The 19,928-nt window shown below is 48.2% G+C and overlaps 1 protein-coding gene and 1 long non-coding RNA gene across 3 annotated transcripts in view; one reads left to right on the top strand and one right to left on the bottom strand.

The window, feature by feature from the left end:
• The window catches only part of LOC139056212 (nucleoside hydrolase-like), a 28,055-nt gene extending 23,212 nt beyond the window's left edge, over nucleotides 1-4,843 (top strand). For both annotated transcript variants that reach the window (XM_070534245.1, XM_070534244.1), the window contains 3 exons: nucleotides 222-516; nucleotides 2,276-2,412; nucleotides 4,424-4,843. In XM_070534245.1, coding sequence (XP_070390346.1) covers nucleotides 222-516; nucleotides 2,276-2,412; nucleotides 4,424-4,780 — 789 coding nt within the window. In that variant the 3' untranslated portion in view covers nucleotides 4,781-4,843. The remainder of the gene's footprint in view (nucleotides 1-221; nucleotides 517-2,275; nucleotides 2,413-4,423) is intronic.
• The window catches only part of LOC139056217 (uncharacterized), a 42,873-nt gene extending 24,198 nt beyond the window's left edge, over nucleotides 1-18,675 (bottom strand). The window contains exons 1-2 of the long non-coding RNA XR_011512220.1: nucleotides 18,551-18,675; nucleotides 18,172-18,340 (exon numbers count right to left, since the gene is read on the bottom strand). This is a non-coding gene — a long non-coding RNA (uncharacterized lncRNA). The remainder of the gene's footprint in view (nucleotides 1-18,171; nucleotides 18,341-18,550) is intronic.
• Between the last annotated feature and the right edge of the window lie 1,253 nt (nucleotides 18,676-19,928).

The following is a 19,928-nucleotide window of genomic DNA, read 5'->3' as shown; positions in this document are numbered from 1 at the left end:
GGAGCAATAGGAGAGTCGGCTTACCAGCTGCGAGCTCACGGCCCAAAGGGCCTTAGTGCAGCACGCTAGTGAGGTAGCTAGGCTCAGTGGAGCCCTGGAATAGGGGCCCACCCTTGCCGGAAGAAGCTCCAAGTCGCCGGCGCCCAAGACGACCGAGACCTCGAGACGCTAAATCCTTGAAGGAACGAAATAAAGTTTCTCTCTCTCTCTCTCTCTCCAAGGTTCCGGTTTACAAAGGCGCCGACCGGCCCATCTCGGGGCTGTGGAAAACGGAGAAGCACTACTTCGGGCCGGACAACTTCGGCGGCGTCAGCGGCAAGTACCCGATGGCCGCACCACAGCCGGGATCCGGGAAGCTCGCGCACATGGCCATGCGGGACATGATCAGGCAGCGGCCCAAGGAGCTCACGCTCGTGCTGCTGGCACCGCTCACAAACTTGGCCACCGCGATGCTCATGGATCCCGGCCTGACCGACGACGTCGCGCAGATCTTCGTCTTGGGAGGCACCATTTACGGTACGCCGCGAGGAGCCCCCGGGTTAGCTTGCAGAAATAAGTATATATACATGCATAGAAAAGGAAGTCTACCGAACGACCAAATTTGTTTGATGATATCTGTGATGAGTCCTCGAATTTTACGATTTGGGCATGCTGATGATGCAGGCCGGGAGAAATGTAATAATAATAATAATAATAATAATAATAATAATAATAATAATAATAATAATAATAATAATAATAATAATAGCGACAAGGACAACTGTACGAGCTTTTCTCTCCCCCCCCCCCCCAAGCGTGTCTAATTATTTCTTCGTTTGCCCGCGTCCACGCTACTTGTTCGCTGTTACAGTGATTTCTTCCGTCGCCCTACTCGGTTACTGCGACAGCAGCTAGCTCAGCGACGAGTTCATCGGCCTTATCCGTATACAATATATATTTTATCAACTCTCTCAAGGTTACATCAGCAACAAAGGAGAGAGGACGCAAGGCAACGTATCGCAACGCAACGAGGACGTATCGCAAATAAGCTGTGCTCGGCAACTTGTACATATGCCCGAGAACAACTTATTTGCGATGCGGTCAAAGTTGTATTTCTCCGCTATAGTATATGGCCTGAGGGGGGCAACCCTAAATACACGTGCAGAGGTCACTAGTCATGACCGAAGTTCTTGCCCAACAGCTGAATGTTGAACGCTTCTGCCTCCGCACTAGCCCTTGTCACAGACACGCCGGTTCGATGCCCATACAGGCGTTCTATATATATGTAAGGCGAGCAAAGCTTTTTTTGTCTTTCTTTCTAGTACGACGAGCGCGAGACCGAGTGATGACGAGAAAGTGGTCGGGCTACACGACGATGGACGCATAGGAAAGGACGGTCACAACCAACCCGATTTCTAGCGCTTAACGTGGGGTCTCTGTAATATGGAGTTCGAAGAATCGTTAACTAGAACGTAAACTGGAACAGAAATGCCTTCGGAACAAGTATAGTATGCATCGGGTCATTTCATATATGAACGTACTTTGCCTCCAGTTTGGCTTCAGTTCTGTGACTACAATAAATGTGCCTCTTATGGCGTTTTTCATTGGTTGATCTGGAGCAGCCGCCTGAATCCTCGAGCGAGCGCTCGGCTTTCACCAATCCGAGTCTGCCAGTGGAGCGCACGAACGCTCCGCGGTATATCCGCGGGAGATCACACAGGAAGTCTGCGTGCACGTGACACAAACCGGTTCCGCAAACTATGCCCAACACAATGTTGTGCGCACTAGTAACGTTGGTTGTGCGTACCGACCGGGTACCGATTTCGCTTGAAGACGGAAGTGACGCCATGTGACGCGTTCTATTTCCGCCCGAATCCGCGTCTCGGCGGCGGAGCAAGTGAGAGCGATCCGGCGCGAAGCGAGTTGATCCGAAACGACCAGTGGAACGCGCGAACCCGCTCCAGATCGACCAGTGAAATTCGGATTCGTTGCCGCGGAGCAAAAAATCCTGCTCCGAATCGACCAGTGAAAAACGCCATTAAATTGTTAACAAAAACGCATTTGGCCAGTTTCGATTCATCAGTCTGTCAGTTCATTCGACACGTATTTCACGCGCGCAAGCAAATACGGTGAACCGCGTATTGTCCGTCAACGTCGCTTTTTACGCTATTCAGCAGCGACGTCATCGCCACCTTTTCATTCACAGCGTGCTTTTCGCTGGAATGTAACTTTCACTATCTCATGCTGTTTCTCGAAGTAAGTCTTTTCCATGTTTTTTCATATGTATATATTGCAGGAAAGGGCAACGTCAATCCTGGCGCTGAGTTCAACTTTGTCACCGACCCGGAGGCGGCCCGCATTGTTCTGCAGAGGGCCACCTGTCCGGTGACCTTCGTGGTCTGGGAAGCTGTGCTTCAAGGCACAGTGCAGTGGGTGAGCGATGCTGGGAGCTTCAGCGACGGCTGCCTCCAGCGTTCAGGGGCGAAGTCGTTTGAATAGGGAAACATTCGAAGCAAAACGAATGCGAACATTCGAAATTTCGACCACCGATTGGATTATCAAATATCTTACTTGTGAAAGCATTTGAGTTATACTAACTGTTCGTACTGGTTGGTGAGGTTTTCGGTGAGTGATACGTGCGTCCGAGACGTGCGCGGAGCTGGTGTTTTGCTTCCTATACCAATTTATCTTTATAGCGTTTGCGTTGGTTCGTGTCGTCTTGTCTGATCCCTTTTCTATGTCATATGTCTAATGGCAGAAAAAAAAAGAACACAGTTAAACAATGATATCACATAAACGGAAAGAAGACGCATGTGTGCACACTGAAATCTCGGAGGCAACAGCCTTCGTTCTCCGGTTGCACGATAGGTGGAGCCACAAAGCCTCGTCGCAGAGAACCCAGACAATTTACCAATGAAGTGGGCATTGATGGACACGAGCGCGGGCCAAACAAACCTGAATAACCTGAACTTGCTCTCTAGTGCTTTCAGTGGCAAGTTTATGCCAGGAACCTCAATTAATTTCCTGCTTCTGAAAGTGAAGGAAACTAAAGAAGAGGGAGAAATTATTAATCACATTTTATTCAATTGCGATCAGCGCAATGCAAGTGACTGCAAACGAAACGCTGGGCGTGTCACGGAAACTGGAGGTGGCGCTCAAATAGTGTCACAAACTTCGCGTCAGGAATCAGCCAGTCATGCGCAGTCGTTGAAGGCCACACATCGGCAGCGTCGCCGAAAGCTGGTCGCGCGCCGCTGCCGCTTCTCGTCCAAGGTTTTACTGATCTTGGTTATGCGTTCCTCCGCATTCGACACGGGTCAAGGCCGTTGTTCGGCTTACGCACCCATGGAAATGTAGCGGGGCGCAGGAGGGAAGGGGAATTCCGTCTTGGTTTCGCTCACTCATCTTGTCGACGAGGTCAACCAGCTCGGATGTATTGGCGCTACGGTCAATAGTGCGCGGCGCCATGTGACCACCACGTTCGGATTATATGGTTGTGTTCAGCTTATGGGTGTCCCCTCCAAAGCCATATTACACGCGGCCATCGTGTGGAACTGTTTTCGATAAAACGCCACTTGATTATTTGTTTAGCTCTGCATGACTCGAGGCTCCGTGGCGTAGTTACTCGGGGCTGTCACGATCACGTGACGCCGCACCCATAGCGGTGGCATCACAAGTCCTTGTTTGCTTTTTCCAATAAGTGATCGTGGTTGATATGGGCAGAACTGGGAAAACTAAGAGAGAATGAAAGTATGTTGTGTGCCTGTAAGGGTAGGAAAAGGCAGGACGAAGTAAAATTAACGACAGTGGCTACTGAAGTGCGTCCCGGTGCGGAACACGAAGTTTTGCCTTGTGTCCTAAGACACTTTCGAGGACGTGGTTTCGTGCGCCATCGCCTGCACCGAAGTGTTACGCGGAAAGCACGACAAGGGGCCACAACTCTGTACTTTGCGCTGGAATTTTGCTCCATAGCCGACGTCGTACGCTTCAATGCATCCTGCTGCTCAGGCGCACATCCCTTCATTTACGATAGTTTTCCCATTTCTACTAGTCACGAAATTACGTCAAGACGCAACAAGGATTGCTTCCTATTCAGCGCTGTTTCATATTTTCGACTTGGTCTAACTTTCCACACTGCTTCTTTCACGTTCCAGTACGTGCAGCGTACGTTCAAAATATTCTGCAGCACGTGGTCGAAGAAGCTACAAAACTACACAAAGGCACCGACGCACCAAAAAAGAAGTTTTAATGAACACCAGTAACTGGAACGGTTCTCCGTTCCGCATGTCGGCCTCGGCGTGCAGTCTTGGAGCACCCTCGGACAATTTACGGGCACCGTGTCGCAGCTCACGTAGATCACGAATGTGGCAACTTGCTCAGATAATTACGATTCTGCAGACGTTGGATGCAGCGCCTTTATTTATTTCTTTTCTTTTTGTTCCAGGACGTCTATTACGACGTGGCCAAGAAGGACACGAAGTTGGCGAGGTTTCTGCGCGAAGTGAACAACCACACCATCGAGTGCTGCCTGAAGAAGTCGTCCAGATCTTTCATGCTCGGAGACTTCCTGGCGGTGCTGGCCGCGCTGGTTCCGGACAGCGTGAGTGGTTCGGTGGAGAGCCGCTCCGACGTCGAGCTGCACGGCGACTACACCCGAGGCCAGATGGTGCACGCCTGGCTTCCGCAGCACCTGCCGCACATAAAGCACAACGTGACCGTCGTCCGGAGCTTCGACACCAACGTCGTGGCAGATCATTTCCGCAAGGTGTTTCTGGCCGAGGACAGCGGCGACAGCGAGTGACTTAACCCAAGGAGTGCATGCAGCTGAAAGATCGTTTCATCTACTCGGTCATTCATTCATTCATTCATTCATTCATTCATTCATTCATTCATTCAGTTTTTTCTTGTTGTTGTCGTCGTAGTTGGCGTTCGGTGATGTAGGCGACAGGTCGTGCCGGCAGTTTAGCCATTCTCACTTTCTCGTCTTTCCTTTGCTAACATCGCGGGGTTAGTTATGTACAAAAAAGAAACGAAAAAAGGAAAGATGTCAGTTAAGCGAGGGAGGAAAATTTAGATTCTTCGATCATCTCTTTATCGTTCGCACGATCTTGGAATGCCGAAAAAACCGGCATACAATGCGGTCCTGAACTTACTCTGAGAAAGGCAATTTCAGGCCCACTAAAATAGAAAGAGAGAGAAAAGAAAAACGAGAGTGCACGAGGAAAATTATTCCTCGTATAATATGACAAATCGATATTTAGTTTTGAGCGCCACACAACTTTAAAGAAATCATATTTATAAGCTCGAATGAATTACGAGAATCAAGGTTGACATGGTCGATTTACTATTAATAGAAAAAGCCTTCGTATTATGTGCATGACTTTACGGTAAGCTGGTTTTAAAGGACTGCGAGAATTAAGAGCTCCAAAGCAGCGATTCTCGACAGGGCTGGCGAAGAGGAAACGTTAATTTGACTGTTAGATCAACCCTCCTAAGCAGCTGTTTTCTATTTAGTCAACCGTGAGGTCAAATTGGCCTTCGCATTCGCCAACCTTTCTCGCAAGAAAAACAAAGCAATGTGCTCATGAGCGCCATAAATTTGGTGGCACTCTTGCGCCGATAGGTATGCGGGCTAGTGTAAAGATACCGCACGTGGTAATTTATAGCAGCTATGCGCGTTACGTGTTTATGCGTTGTACAGTTATGCGTTACGAAGTGACAACAGCTATGCCCTTCATCCCGTATATAGTGCTACGAATCGACGAAGCGTCCACTTCCTATGCCGGCTCCCAGAAAGCGAGAAAACGAATTTCAGAGCTGCCACGTTATGTGTCAACTCTACACGGATATACTCGAGTCCGAAATTATCGCGACGATTTATTTTAAACGTTTGTTGCACGCTCGTGCCATTGATTTCCAGAGCTCGAGAAAAGGTTTGCGAAGTGAGTAACTTACGATGCCGACCACTTTCTAACCATTTTAACCACTTTAACTGTGACCGGAGTTTGCACAAAGAATTGCGGTCGGTGCAAGAGAGGTGGATATGCACAGAGACGTAGCATGTGTATACCTATGCCTATCCTTGACGCTGTTAGACGCTTCGTGGTTCCATAAAACGTCGTGCTGTCATCCTCAATCACGCTTGCAATTTTTGTGAGAATAGATAAGACGTCCCGCGCCTTGTTGCAGTGTTATACCTAGACTTGCACCACTAACGCCTGTTTGCTTGGTTTTAACTCTCGCCATGATGTCGCTTCTTCCTAGTTAATTTAGCCCTAAACCTGTGCACCGTTGAAATACGATAGCCCTAAGTACTGGCGATCGTGACTTGCTTCATTGTTTATTCAGACGGCGGACAATAACGATCGATTGTGCTGACATCTTGCTGCAGAACTGCACACTATACTGCACTAGATGGCGCCCTGAATTGTGACGATGACGACGTCCTTGAAAAGCAGCACCAACCCTAAATATATGTGTCTGGCATTGGCTGTGGCTTCGTTCTATGCGGATTTCTGTTTCTTGACTTGCTGTCTTTCATAATTTGGACTGAATTTCACTCAGCACGTCTTATTCTTTCAAGTTCGTGATAGCGCACGTTTCTTTTTCTGGATATATGCCTAGCGCAAATGCGTTTGATATGGCATCCTGCTTCTTTTTTTTCAGATTTTATGCGAAGCATATTACGAGAGCTCAACCCAGCTCCTCAGGCGCGGCGGTGTCGCCATGAAACCACGTGACACCGTGACGTCACGACAGAGGAGAAGTGGCTTTGGCTCAACTCTTGCAAGACGGGCTGGGTGGGAATCGAACCAGGGTCTCCGGAGTGTGGGACGGAGACGCTACCACTGAGCCGCGAGTTTTTTTTTTTTTTTTTCTTTATTACCGGCTTGGCAAGTACATACAAATATTGTCAAATGAATCCGAATGTTAAAACGTCTAGTCTTTACTAAGACTGACGTGTCATGTTAAAATGGCTTCATCGAAGCCAAACTGTCCAACACTGAAAGCCAATTTGGCGGATCACTTAGCAGTTTCAACACTTCGCTTGTATAATTAACATTCTCGGTAAAATAATACATTGCTGGCCTTGCATCAACATCAGCATTGCGTACAGCCATACGAGTTCGCCACACACTTTGCATACACAATAGCATCAACATGTCCACCGGCACACCGTCAGGTTCAGCACATGGCAAAAACCTTATTCCGAACGCAGTGATAGGAAGCTCCTTTTTTATTGTTCTTTGCAGGATGTCCCAAAGAAAGCGGGCATCGTGGCAGTCAAGAAAAATATGTTCGACAGTTTCTTCCTTGTTACATATAAGACAGTTGTCTGACCCTGGGACAAACAAGCCCTTGCTTCTTAGCCATGGCTTAACAGGCAGTGTGCCGGTATGCAGTTTGAAAAAGAATGATTTTGTGTTAGCTCGTACAGGCATATTATTGACTCGCTTGAAAACATCTCGTTCAGGCCCTAAGTAATACATAGAACGATACACTGGTGTAGGTATAAACACTTCAACAAGATCCTTATACAACTGTTTTCGTGACACTGCAAACAAGTAGTCTTTCGAAAAACGAGCGTTTAGAAGACGTATCGCCATGGAAACTTCACGCAGATAGCCCTTTAGTGCCATCGGTTTGATTGCGTGCGACGATACAACAAAATCGGGCAAAGCGTCGCGCAATCTCACTTGGATTACCGTCCGCAGAAACCCATCGGTTTGGTCGCGGAAGAAAACAAATCTCGATACAAGTTGCTTGAAAAACAAATGCGTTAAACCAAGTCCCCCATTGCGCAATGTGTGAAACAAATTACTTCTGCTCGTGCGTTCCCACACCGAACCCCAAATAAACTCTGCAAACACTCTGTGTATTTTTTGAATTGAAGATCGGCTCATGCATAGCACCTGCAGGACGTAGAACACTTTAGCTACTAAAAAGATATTACATACTTTGGCCCTAGCAAACATCGAAAAGTTGTGGCCTCCCCATTTGTTAGTTTGCTCTTTCATTCCGTCTCTCTCGCTCGTCCAGTATTCGATTGGCTCACGGTAGGCACTGAGTGGAACCCCAAGATAAGTGCCGGGTAATACACTCCATTGCATTTTGCAAAAGACCTCTGGTGCATCTGGCCAATTCCCGTGCCAAAGCCCTAAACATTTTGACCAACTTATGGCACTACCGGAAGCCTTGCAAAAAGCTTGGGCTTCCCTCACAGCTTCTGCAATGCTCTGTTTATCGCGACAGAACACTGCTATGTCGTCGGCATAAGCTAAAACTTTTATTTCTCTACCAAAAAATGTGTACCCGCGAATATTATGGTTATGTAGTAACTTTAAACAGAAAGGTTCTAAATAAAGTGCAAAGAGCAAGGCTGAGGTCGGACAGCCTTGCTTTATGCTAGACATTACTGCAATCCGCCTGCTCAGTTTGTTGTTAATGATTAAGTTTGTGGTACAACCATCATACATCATTTTTACCCCGTCCAAAATGACTGATCCGACATTAACATAATCAAGAAGTATAAACAGGATTTCGTGGGACACCCTGTCAAAAGCTTTGGCCAAATCTAGTTGTAGCATAGCTACATGATCTCCCATCGTATCGCAACATTCAAGTATGCTTCGCGCTATATGTATATTTGTGAATATAGTCCTGCCTTTTATACCGCATGTCTGATGTGTACCTACTAGGGATTTGACTACACTTTGAAGGCGATGGGCGAGCACCTTCATAAATACTTTATAGTCAATATTTGCTAAGCTTATTGGCCGGTAGGTCTCTACGGATTGAAGTTTAATGGGGTCTGTTGATTTAGGTATCAGTACTACGTGTGTCTGTCGGAAAGAAGGAGGCGTCCATTTTTGTTCGTAACACTTGGTTATGACGCGGTGCAGAGCCTCAGCCATTTCAACCTTGAAAATTTTATATATCGCTGCCCCAAGTCCATCCGGTCCAGGCGATTTTCTTACACTAAGGTCATCTATAGCCTTTTCAATTTCTGCTACAGAAATCGGCCTCTCAAGGGCATCCTTGAGTTGACCATCAATTTTCGGCATAAGAGGTAAATATTCACTCTTAAACGCAGAGATCTCGCTTGTCCTCTTGCTTAGCAGCGTGCTATAGTAGTCAACGAAAGCACGTTCTATCATTTCCCCGTCATTTGTAAGCTGCCCTTGAAAAACGATTTCTTTTACTTCCTTGGTCATAGCGTACCCCTTCTCTTCACTTAAAGCTCGCTTGGTGGGCGTTTCACCCAGCCATACGCGTTCAGCGCGTGCTCTTAAAACCGCGCCACGATATCTCTCTTCATCGATCACTTCAAGTTTCGCTTTAATTTGTTTAATATCATGTGCAAATATACCAGCCCCGCCGCTTTCCATGTTCAACAGGTATGCCAACGTGCATTGCAGTTGCTTTTCTTCTTGCTTTTGTTTCTGCCGCAACACGCATGCTCTCTCTAAAGCAATTGTTTTCGCTTCGGTTTTGAACATCTCCCAAGCTTCTAAAACATTTTTTGCATCCTCAAGGAGAACAGCGTCTAATTTCTCTTTTATTCTTTTAAGAAATACTTCATCTTGCATAAGGTTGTCATTAAGTTTCCATAGGTGCCAATTAAATTTCTGTTCTTTCTTTTTCATACCTATCGTAACCGTTACCAAACAATGATCGCTGAAACTGACACATTCCACACCATATTCAGAAAGTAGTGGAACTAAGTGAACAGGAACATAGATGCGGTCTAACCTTGAGTGGCTGTCTCCTTGAAAATGCGTATATTGCACATGACTGTAAGAACCAAGAACACTCCCAACATCCTCTAGATCAACATCACACAAAATTTCATGCAGAAGTGCGGCACTTTTATCGTGGCTAAGTTGCTTTTTCGATCGATCTATCGGCCGGCATACACAATTGAAGTCGCCAAACATTAGGACGTGTCTTTCACACCGCAAGAAAGACCTCAGATAAACGAAAAATTGTTCACGTTCTCGAGCATTATTAGGGGCGTATACACAAACCGCCCGCCACAGCAATCCAGGAAAAGAAAAATCACAAATAAGCAAACGCCCCCCTTCACATGAAGTAACTTGTTGCTCTATTATCCCAATGCTATTTCTAATAAACAAAAGGCAGCCCCCAGAAGTACCACTCGCGTGGCAAACGCATACATTGTACTTATTTCTGAAAATTTCAACCAAACGAGCCGTTTTTTCTTCAGATTCAATTTTTGTTTCTTGTACAGCCATCAAATCAATGTCTTTTTCTAGTAACATGCGACTTATCTGACACTGTCTTCGCCTCTGCGACAACCCTCTGACGTTTAATGTCGCCAAACGAAGCGGACTGGTGAGGTTAATAGCGTCTGCCATTGTTTTAGTTAGATTTAGGGTACGCCCCTACACAATTTTTCTTAGGAAACATACGGACTCTGGTATGCAGTGATGCTCGAAGAACATGGCCCTCCCTTTCGAGCCGACGACTGCCAACCCACGTAGTCGCAGGCCCGTTCCCGATCAAAGATCGGGTTTTGGAAGTTCTTCCCGGGACACAACCTCCGCTAAGGCGGAGGTGGCCCGTGTAGCAGCCGTCTGTCTGGCGGCACGTTGAGTTTGACCTTCAACGTCGACCTTCGGCCTGTCTGGGTTTTCTGTGGCGGTCTTTCGGTACCCGCGCCGTCGGTGTCTTGGCTGAGGTCCTCAACATCGTCGCGCAACCGTTTTCCGGCACCTTTAGCGTTGGAAGTCATGTCCATGCTCTCGGAGATGCTGACTGTCTCGTCAACCGCGGTGGTTGGGGTTGCTTGGATAGTTGAAGACGCACTCGTCGCCTCAACACCACTTTCCTTGACTTGAACCTTGGCAGGTGGAGGCGTCGAATCGGGCACGTTGCCCTTATCAGTCCCCTCCGAGTTCACATTTTCGGTCTTCATCTCCAGAGATGTAGACTGAGCATCCGCCCCTTCAGCTGCTTCCTTAGCGGCCTCCTCGGCATCCTCTTGATCCATAAGGAGCTCCGATGTGTCTTCGCTCCCGCCTGGACCAGCAACGTTGGCGTACGTTCTCACGCACTGGGTCTCGTCGTGGCCGAAGCGACGACACAGCCCACAGCGTGGAACCCGGCATTCTCGTCTAATGTGTCCGGTGCCACGGCACCGGAGGCAGAGGGGTGCTCTGCCCGGGACAATGACGAGAGCCAGGTCTTCCGCGACCCGAAGCTGATGTGGTAGGTCGTCCGCTGTCATTCCGGGCTTGAGTTTAAGGACCACAGACCGTGTCGTGGTTCCTTTGTCGTTGCAGCCTTGTACTTTCCACTTCTCCCTCGTCACTTCGGTCACTCTCCCGAACGGTGCCAACGCTGTTCGGACGTCTTCATCAGGAACACCGTGCAGCAGCCAGAAGAGCTTGAGCCTGACACCCTGATTGCACGGGTCAATGACCACGCATCGATGTTCTTTAACAAGAAATGCTTCAGCGTCAAGTATCTTCTTTTTTGCCGCCTCGTTCGAAAAAGTTACGGCCCACACATGATTCATCTGATAAGCCCCGAGGGCCACCACTTCCGGCAGCAGCATCAGTCTTGAAAGCGCGTCCCTGAAGTGCTCAACACGGTAAGGCCGTGCTTTAACTTCGCCGTGGATAAAAATAGTGTTCAAAACACTAGCACCTGAAGGAAGTTGTGGTAGAACCATCTGGTAGTCCGGAGAAGGCTTTTCCGTTGACCGGGAACCGCGGCCAAGGGCCGCTGTAACCGCTCCTGGGGAGCAAGACATTCCGCGTCCGTTCACTGCGGTGGCCGGAAGTGGAACGACTGAGCCGCGAGTACGATGCTTCAAAGCGGTACAAAAGCGCCTCTAGTGAATGCGGTGTTGCCTTAGAAACGAGCTGTTTCTAAGGCGTGCGTCTCTTGCTCAGGCGCACATTTCGTTGCCGCGCCGAACGCTGCTTTGCTCGACGCTCACCGCGTCCAATGCGGGGCGCGTAGTCGCTGCCCTGTAGCCCATTGTCTTACACCCCTTGGCGGGTCGACGGGAACGCTGTCGCGTTCCACTCTTGAAGGCGAAGCAGTAATGCATGAGTTGTTTCTTCGTCTAGCCGAACCAAATATAGCCAAGCAACAGCAGTTCACCAGGCTAAACAGTGGTTCAACAACTAAAATAAAGGCTAGTATGCTTCGCATCCTGGGCTTAACCTTACCTAAGCCACAGCCATTTTTTTTTTCAGTGTCGTCGTGCACAGCGCTCAAGATCGCGTGCTGCGCGACACGAGACAATTGCAGCTGCTCGCGCGCGACGCCGTCAGCGGAAGTGCGCCGCGACGCAAGAATGCGAGGAGAAAAACTGGCTGTGGCTTAGCTAAGGTTAAGCCCAGGATGCGAAGCATACTAGCCTTTATTTTAACGCGACAGCGTTAAGGAGCTCGTATCGCAGAAAAGCCGGTGTCGTCGGCTCAGGCGTGCGTCGCTTGCTCAGGCGCACATTTCGTTGTCGAGCCGAACGCTGCGTTGCTCGACGCTCACCGCGTCCGATGCGGGGCGCGTAGTCGCTGCGCCGTAGCAAAGCCACCTAGAAACAGTCTCTGTAGCACGCCGCAACCTTCGCTTCTCATTCCAACGAGCAGCTCTGTCTCCAGGAGGCATCTCACTCTCGTGAGTGTCTAGCAGAGGCAAGCGCAGCTGCTTATATACCGCCGCGACGCCGCGAGCGACGGCGCGAGTTGGAGCCCCGTTTCTCCTCTGTCGTGACGTCACGGTGTCACGTGGTATTGAAGGCGACACCGCCGCGCCTGAGGAGCTGGGTTGAGCTCTAGTAATATGCTTCGCATAAAAACAAACGAAGGCGATGCCTGCGACGCATGCGTGAAGCGATCCTCGAGGTCCGGTATGGGAGAACGCAGGGAAGGAATTTCGCCTGCGGAGGCTAGGCGGGGCAAGTGGAGAGAGTGTCTCGCTTCGCAGTGGAGCTCGCCTCCTGAAATCATGGGTTCGCGGTAGTGAAATATTTCTATCTCGGCTATTGATGAGCCGATATGCAAAAAAAAAATTTGCGGCAGAACGCTCCCTAGAGGACACGTAACGACTTCCAGCGTATGACCGAAGTTTGCCGTGTGGCCTGGTAAAGGGCCTTTCAATGTTGATTAGGGTGGATGAAGGTGGATTAAGGTCGATTAAGGACGATTAAGGAGGTATGGTTGGGTAAATGGTACATGTTAGTTTTAATTTAATGCTTTAGAAACGGATGCAGATATTCGCATCAAATTTCACGCGCTTACAGAAGATGCTCTTGGGTACAACACGAGACACTTTGCTAGTGCCTAGACGGATTGCCTTTCCTGTGGCCCACTCCCAAAATATCAGGTGTTTAATTATTTCATGTACCTTTTCTCTGCAACCACGCAGGGGAATGTGATGATATTACACGGTGGTATAAACTTTTTTAAAACAGGGTTGAAGTGCCTCAGACAGGCTGGCCAACGTTTCGATAGGTGGACCTATCTTCGTCAAAGGCGGCCTCGTCATCCTCGGCGTGTTAGTTTTAAAGGGTTAGTGTAGTGACGTCACGTGCGGGTGTTGTCGCTGGCGGCTGGTTTTAAAGAGAGAGATTACAAGAGGGAACAGGCGTTCTCGTCCGACGTCTGTGAGCCTCATTCTCAAGACGAAGGGACAAGAGTGTGAGAGTGGGCACGCGGGGAGGAAAGAAAGGAAATAGAAGCGGACAAAAGGGGGGAAAAAAGGAAAAAAAAAAGAAAGGCAGGGGGAGCCAGGGCCGTGCCAAGACACAACAAAGGGGGGGGGTGAAAGAAAAAGAAAGAGAAAAATGAAATCTTTAAGAAATACGGGGGCTTGGGAGCGTGTTGGGGATGCGAAGGGTTAGGAGGTATTCTGGGGAGTCGTTGGCGGCATGTTTTTGAGGCATTAGAACGGCCGGTCAAGCAATAGGTCGAGTAATTTTGAAATAGTTAAGGTGGCGACGCGGAGTCTGCGGTGCAATGTGCGGGGTGCCTGAAAGGCAGCGGCATGGTCTTTCAAGGGGCACTGCCCCACGCGCTTAACGTAGGTGTCGTTACGGCGGCATCCAGAAGGCGATACTCCGGGTTGAGGCGCCGAAAAAGGCATATTGACTTCAATATGCCAATTCAAGAAGTCAATATGCCTTTTTCGGCGCCTCAACCCGGAGTATCGCCTTCTGGATGCCGCCGTAACGACACCTACGTTAAGCGCGTGGGGCAGTGCCCCTTGAAAGACCATGCCGCTGCCTTTCAGGCACCCCGCACATTGCACCGCAGACTCCGCGTCGCCACCTTAACTATTTCAAAATTACTCGACCTATTGCTTGACCGGCCGTTCTAATGCCTCAAAAACATGCCGCCAACGACTCCCCAGAATACCTCCTAACCCTTCGCATCCCCAACACGCTCCCAAGCCCCCGTATTTCTTAAAGATTTCATTTTTCTCTTTCTTTTTCTTTCACCCCCCCCCCCTTTGTTGTGTCTTGGCACGGCCCTGGCTCCCCCTGCCTTTCTTTTTTTTTTCCTTTTTTCCCCCCTTTTGTCCGCTTCTATTTCCTTTCTTTCCTCCCCGCGTGCCCACTCTCACACTCTTGTCCCTTCGTCTTGAGAATGAGGCTCACAGACGTCGGACGAGAACGCCTGTTCCCTCTTGTAATCTCTCTCTTTAAAACCAGCCGCCAGCGACAACACCCGCACGTGACGTCACTACACTAACCCTTTAAAACTAACACGCCGAGGATGACGAGGCCGCCTTTGACGAAGATAGGTCCACCTATCGAAACGTTGGCCAGCCTGTCTGAGGCACTTCAACCCTGTTTTAAAAAAGTTTATACCACAGTGTGCCATTCCATCTGCCAGCCCCTTTCTTGTTTTTTGATATTACACGGTGTTATTCTAAATACTCATAGGTTATATCTGAACTAAAGCGATATCATATCCGCTCTGGAGTTCGTGCCCCGCCGAACTCCAGAGCGGACACCTCTGCTTGCACAAAGCCAAAAGAGGGGTTTCTTGCACTGTAAATTTTTCCAATGTTATCATTCACATTACCAAAGATTTTTTTAGTTCAAAATAATTATGACATGGTGTAGTACGTGTACAAAATTTCACTGGAATGGGTTGAATACTTTCTGAGAAAAGGTACATTGAATTTGAAAAGTTCACACAAAATGCAATTTGAGAAAAATAAAGTTTTGTGTTCGAATACTGATTGTGGATGCTCAAAATGTCCCAAGAGAATACATTTCACTGCGGAGTTTCTGGCAGGTGTCTCCGAAACCTTTCTTAGTGTTGATTTTTATCCGTCGTCCTTCCTTGCTCTCGCCAGAGTCATAGAATTATGCCCTGTCAACACGCTCTTTGTCCATCCTGTCTGGGGCAATATTACAAAACACACCTGGAGCAGTTCAAAGGACCTCCAGAACAGCGTTTCGTGCAGAATTACCGTCATTGTAGTAGGCTACAGCATTGTTAGTTTGTCTTTAATGTGTAAGCATTGACAAAGTTCTCTTAGGGCAACAGCACCAGATGAGTTGGTTGAGCGAGTCATTGGTGTTCTGTGTTCGTTCATCAAGACATATCCTCAGAAGACCGATTACCTTGGAAAGTTCTCTTTCTGTTCCATTTGCTGGACGATAGTACCATCTTCAGGGCAAGTAATAGGTTTGAAAATCGAAATAGAGGCGACCGCGACCGTAATGGTGGGAACAATAACAAATACGAAACACGCTACAAGAGCACCACTAGCGGTACATTTGCTATAAAACGTAATATTTTCAACAATATATGATCGTGACGTAATAGTTCTGCGGAAACGCGCAAAGTGGAGAGAAGTAATCAATTAAGAGATAAAGAGACATCCACACAATCGTAGCAGTTGCTGCGCTGCAAAGGAAATCCATACTGGTTTCTCGAAAGAAAAGCGTCGTAGTTGAAGAAAAATTCGTCCCTGACTCGAACCCAGGACCACCGACTTTCTTGGGCAGCCGCTCTGCCATCTGAGCTAACCAGACGGCTAGCAGATGGCAGGGCGAAGTCGAATTCATCAACAACTCGAAGAAAAGGCAAGAGTTTGACGTAGTAGCTCTTCACTACAAAGGACTATTACGGCAAACTCTTGCCTTTTCTTCGAGTTCAAAGTGTCGATGAGGCATTTGAAGGCAGAGCCAAGGATCATCTAACTGCGGTGTTTTCAGCGACGTACTAATTGCGTACTAATTTTTTTCCGACTGATAAGTAAACCCCGTGAAGTATGGTGAATATCACATGACTTCGCTCCCACCCGGATTGGGGAATTGGGAAAGTATTTGAATTAGTATAATTAAAAAAAATAGCACATGTAACAATTTCCCATCAATACCTTGAAAAGAACTGAAAAGAAATTACTGTCCGTCCGTCCATCCGTCGGCATTGCTTAAGATTAAAGATTAAGAACAAAAGGGCTCCTATGTTACTGCTGTGTCTTCGTTGCTCTAAACCTTTATTAAACTTGCTTTTATCCTTTTACTCAAGGCCCATACCTGATAGCCATGGAAGTTCTGCTATCGGTGCAAGAAAAGCCGCATAATTGAATTAATAAATATTTCCAATAAAAACGTGGTCACCGCCTGGGGCGTGAACTTGCCCACCGCGCTACCCTCGACCAATCGGAAGCCGACTCCACAGAGAACAGGGACACGCCCTCCACCTACAACGAGATTACTAAACACTATCTCAGCCGTAGAACCTACTTTGTTCCTCATCCGCGCCTCAAAAGAGCTCAAGCATTAACGCTCCGTCTACCGCAAGCGAATACCTATCCGAATCCGTTGCTCTTACATAAAATCTATCCGGATACTTGCACCAACGCTACTTGCCACGATTGTGGAGATATAGCCACGTTAGACCATATGCTCTGGCGGTGTGCTCGGTCACGCTCTATCATCGCTAACAGCTCGGCCAGATGGGAGGCGGTTCTCCGCAGCCCTCTTCTGGCTGACCAACTCTGGGCTGTCCAGCAGGCCCACGATGTGGCCGAGAGGCTCGGCCTTCCGGTTCCCACGTGGGAGCGGCCCGCTTCGTGAAGACTCACGGCCTGCAGGACTTCTTTAAAGTTTCACCATACCATACCATACCGCCTGGGGCGTGATGAAGGTTCGTAGGCGTCTTCGCAGAAAACCAACCAACAAATAAATGTTGGTAGCTTCGGCGTCATCCTGCATATGGTGCTCTTCTGCTTCGTTTCGTCTCTTTTTCTTCTTGTCGATCCTCCTTCTGACGTATTCCCTCGCCTCGATTAAGCACCAAGTTGCCCCAACTGTCCGTCGCGTTCTCCGCAAGGCCGCCAGTGTACGTCAACAACGCAAACAGTGCGCGTGGGATGCGTTTGATGCAGTTGCCGACGCAGCTACATCCAGCTGCGGCCACGTGTAGCAAAGAGGAAGCAGGACGTTTTCCAAGGCCGCTTCGACCTCAACGCGACGTGTTGCTTCGACCCATTAAGATCATAAAGTAAGTTTGTACAAACGCAAGTGAGCGTACTTTGTAGAGCGCTTCGCTCCAGATTAAACATAGGAGGCGAACCGCGACTGTATACCAGCTGCATGCCACTATACGTGCGGGTTTTCCTTCTTTCTACGCTGCTTGTCCCCAGCAGCTGCTGCTGCGAACTTTCGTTGGGACGGATTTACTACGCGACTGTTGCTCGGCGTGTGCTGATGATATATGGGCGACAGACGAGATACGTTACCGAGCAAAAAAAAAAAAAAATCGTGGCAGGCATTTGCATGTATAAATTCCACTACTGATATTTGCTGCACTTATACTGTACTCATACACTAATACACTGCACTTATACTGCACTTATTCTGCTGGCAGACGCATACGGCCTGGCACTTTACGCATTCGTACACTAACCTGAGTTGCTGGACGGAATTCAATCATAAAGTCGGCGTTCGCTATAGTTCAGTTGCCGCCTGTATTTCTGCCAGTTAATTACGGCGCTTTTTTTTTTCATTCCGTAACTGGGAAGCTCGTAAAAAATTTCAAGTTTCCTCCCTACTGCCAGCACATTCAAAAGCCGACTTTAATGAACAGAGGAGGCTTCAACAAGGCACTCGCTTCGCGTCTTCAAAAGCAAAATTATTATTACATGGCAATAAAAAAAACGGCACTTTCGCCCGACGGTCGAAACACTCACAGGGATAGCCCACGGCCGGCGTGGCCTCGACAGTGGCGCCGCCTATGCTGGCCTGGCCGTAGCAGACGATGGCTAACGCGCTGCGGGAGGGAATCCTGGGAAAAGTTGGTTCGAGCCCTGCGCAGTACTTTCTCGGGAGAGATTTTGCTTCGTCAGCCGGTAACTGGCCCTAGTAATGTCGTGTTGGAAATGCACACACAAAAAAAAACACAAAGAAGGACCATTATTTAAGACGTAAAGCACCCGCACGTTGAGAGTTCATGCTGCTGAAACACGACGCATGCACACGGTGTGCTCAAACAGGCGCGTAATTAGCTCAGTTTCAGAATTTGACTGCGTCAAGGTATGTGCACGTGGTTTCGTAGGTTCACTTACGCACCTGCAGGATACTTTTGTTCGGCTGGCGCGTGAGAGATTCCAACTGTCTGGGGCCAGCAACGCCTAGCAACAGGGCCGCTTTTGCTCCGCGCCTTTTACAGGTTTCGCTTAGCGCTTGAACTGCTAGTACGATGTTCCAACCGCAAGTGAATGCGACTGCACGCGGACGCGGCATATGTGGTTGCACCTAGGCTCCTACGTCACACTTAATAGCATTACCACGCCGTGTGGGGCGTGCGATTGCATCGCACAAGTGCCAGTGCGTTTGCCCGTAAAGCGCGGCACGCCAGCGAAATCAGGTAACTTTCAGATTGTGAACATGAGTATTGTTTTTATACAATTTTTCGTAGTCTGAGAAGAAGAAAAAGCAAATGCGCGCGCAGTGAATGAAATTTGTCATGACTCTCGCTCGCGCATTGCGATTGTCAAAACTCCTGAGGAATGATTCAGTCAACAACGTAGAACTTGGTTTCAGCAAATTTGGCGGTTGAATAGCACAGCATACGTAGTTTGCGCATAGGGCGTAGATAAACATGTAGCACACATTTACATAAATTTATTGCGAACACCACGGCGACGGCGAACATTCGCCGCGAGTTTCCACATAATTGCCATCTCAACTAAAAGGCTCTCTGATTTTGATGTGTAATATTATGCGAAGAGATAAAAGACCGCGGTTATTACTTGTCCCCTGTTCAGTTTGCAAGTTCCGAGGTGACTAGCAGCCGCTTTATTACAGACACGGTTATGAGTAATGGCTGCTACACATTGTGGAACGTCTCCTATTTTATTTCTTGAACCTTACAGGGCGTAACGAATCATTTAATTTTGTACGCTGAACATCATACGTCGAAGTTACCATTCAAGCGATGGAAACCTCCCGAAAAGCCTATTGCAGCATTTTTGTTGCTCTTTAGAGAGTTTTCGATTGCGCATTGTTCAGTAGCGAAATAACTAATTAAATATTTTACCATACTAACTACCGTTAGTCAATTATCATCTCGTTGTATGTGTGCACGAATGTACTCTCCACGACCAGAAATAAACCTGAAGCAGTTCCTTTAATTTTTCTTTCACGTAGAATGGTGTTCGGGCATTGTTGGGGTAACATCTTCTGCAAGGCGGGGGGGGGGGGGGGGGGGGAGAGGGGTATGCTCTTCAGTGATGAACATAAAGCCCGAAAAAACAAATGGAGAAATGACATCCAAGGCACGTGCAGCCCTGACTTCGATATACCACACATAAACGGATGCAGAATAAATGAAGCTAGGTCGGCGTGCTATACTGCAGAAAGAAAAAAACAAAAAGAAAAAAAAGAACGAGAGATGTTTTCGGGCCCAGCCTCTATTTGCAGTGTATTCCGGATACGAAGCCTGCAT

Source organism: Dermacentor albipictus, chromosome 2 (assembly GCF_038994185.2).
Source record: "Dermacentor albipictus isolate Rhodes 1998 colony chromosome 2, USDA_Dalb.pri_finalv2, whole genome shotgun sequence".
NCBI classification, from domain to species: Eukaryota; Metazoa; Arthropoda; class Arachnida; order Ixodida; family Ixodidae; genus Dermacentor; species Dermacentor albipictus.
This window is presented reverse-complemented; position numbering and strand designations above follow the sequence as displayed.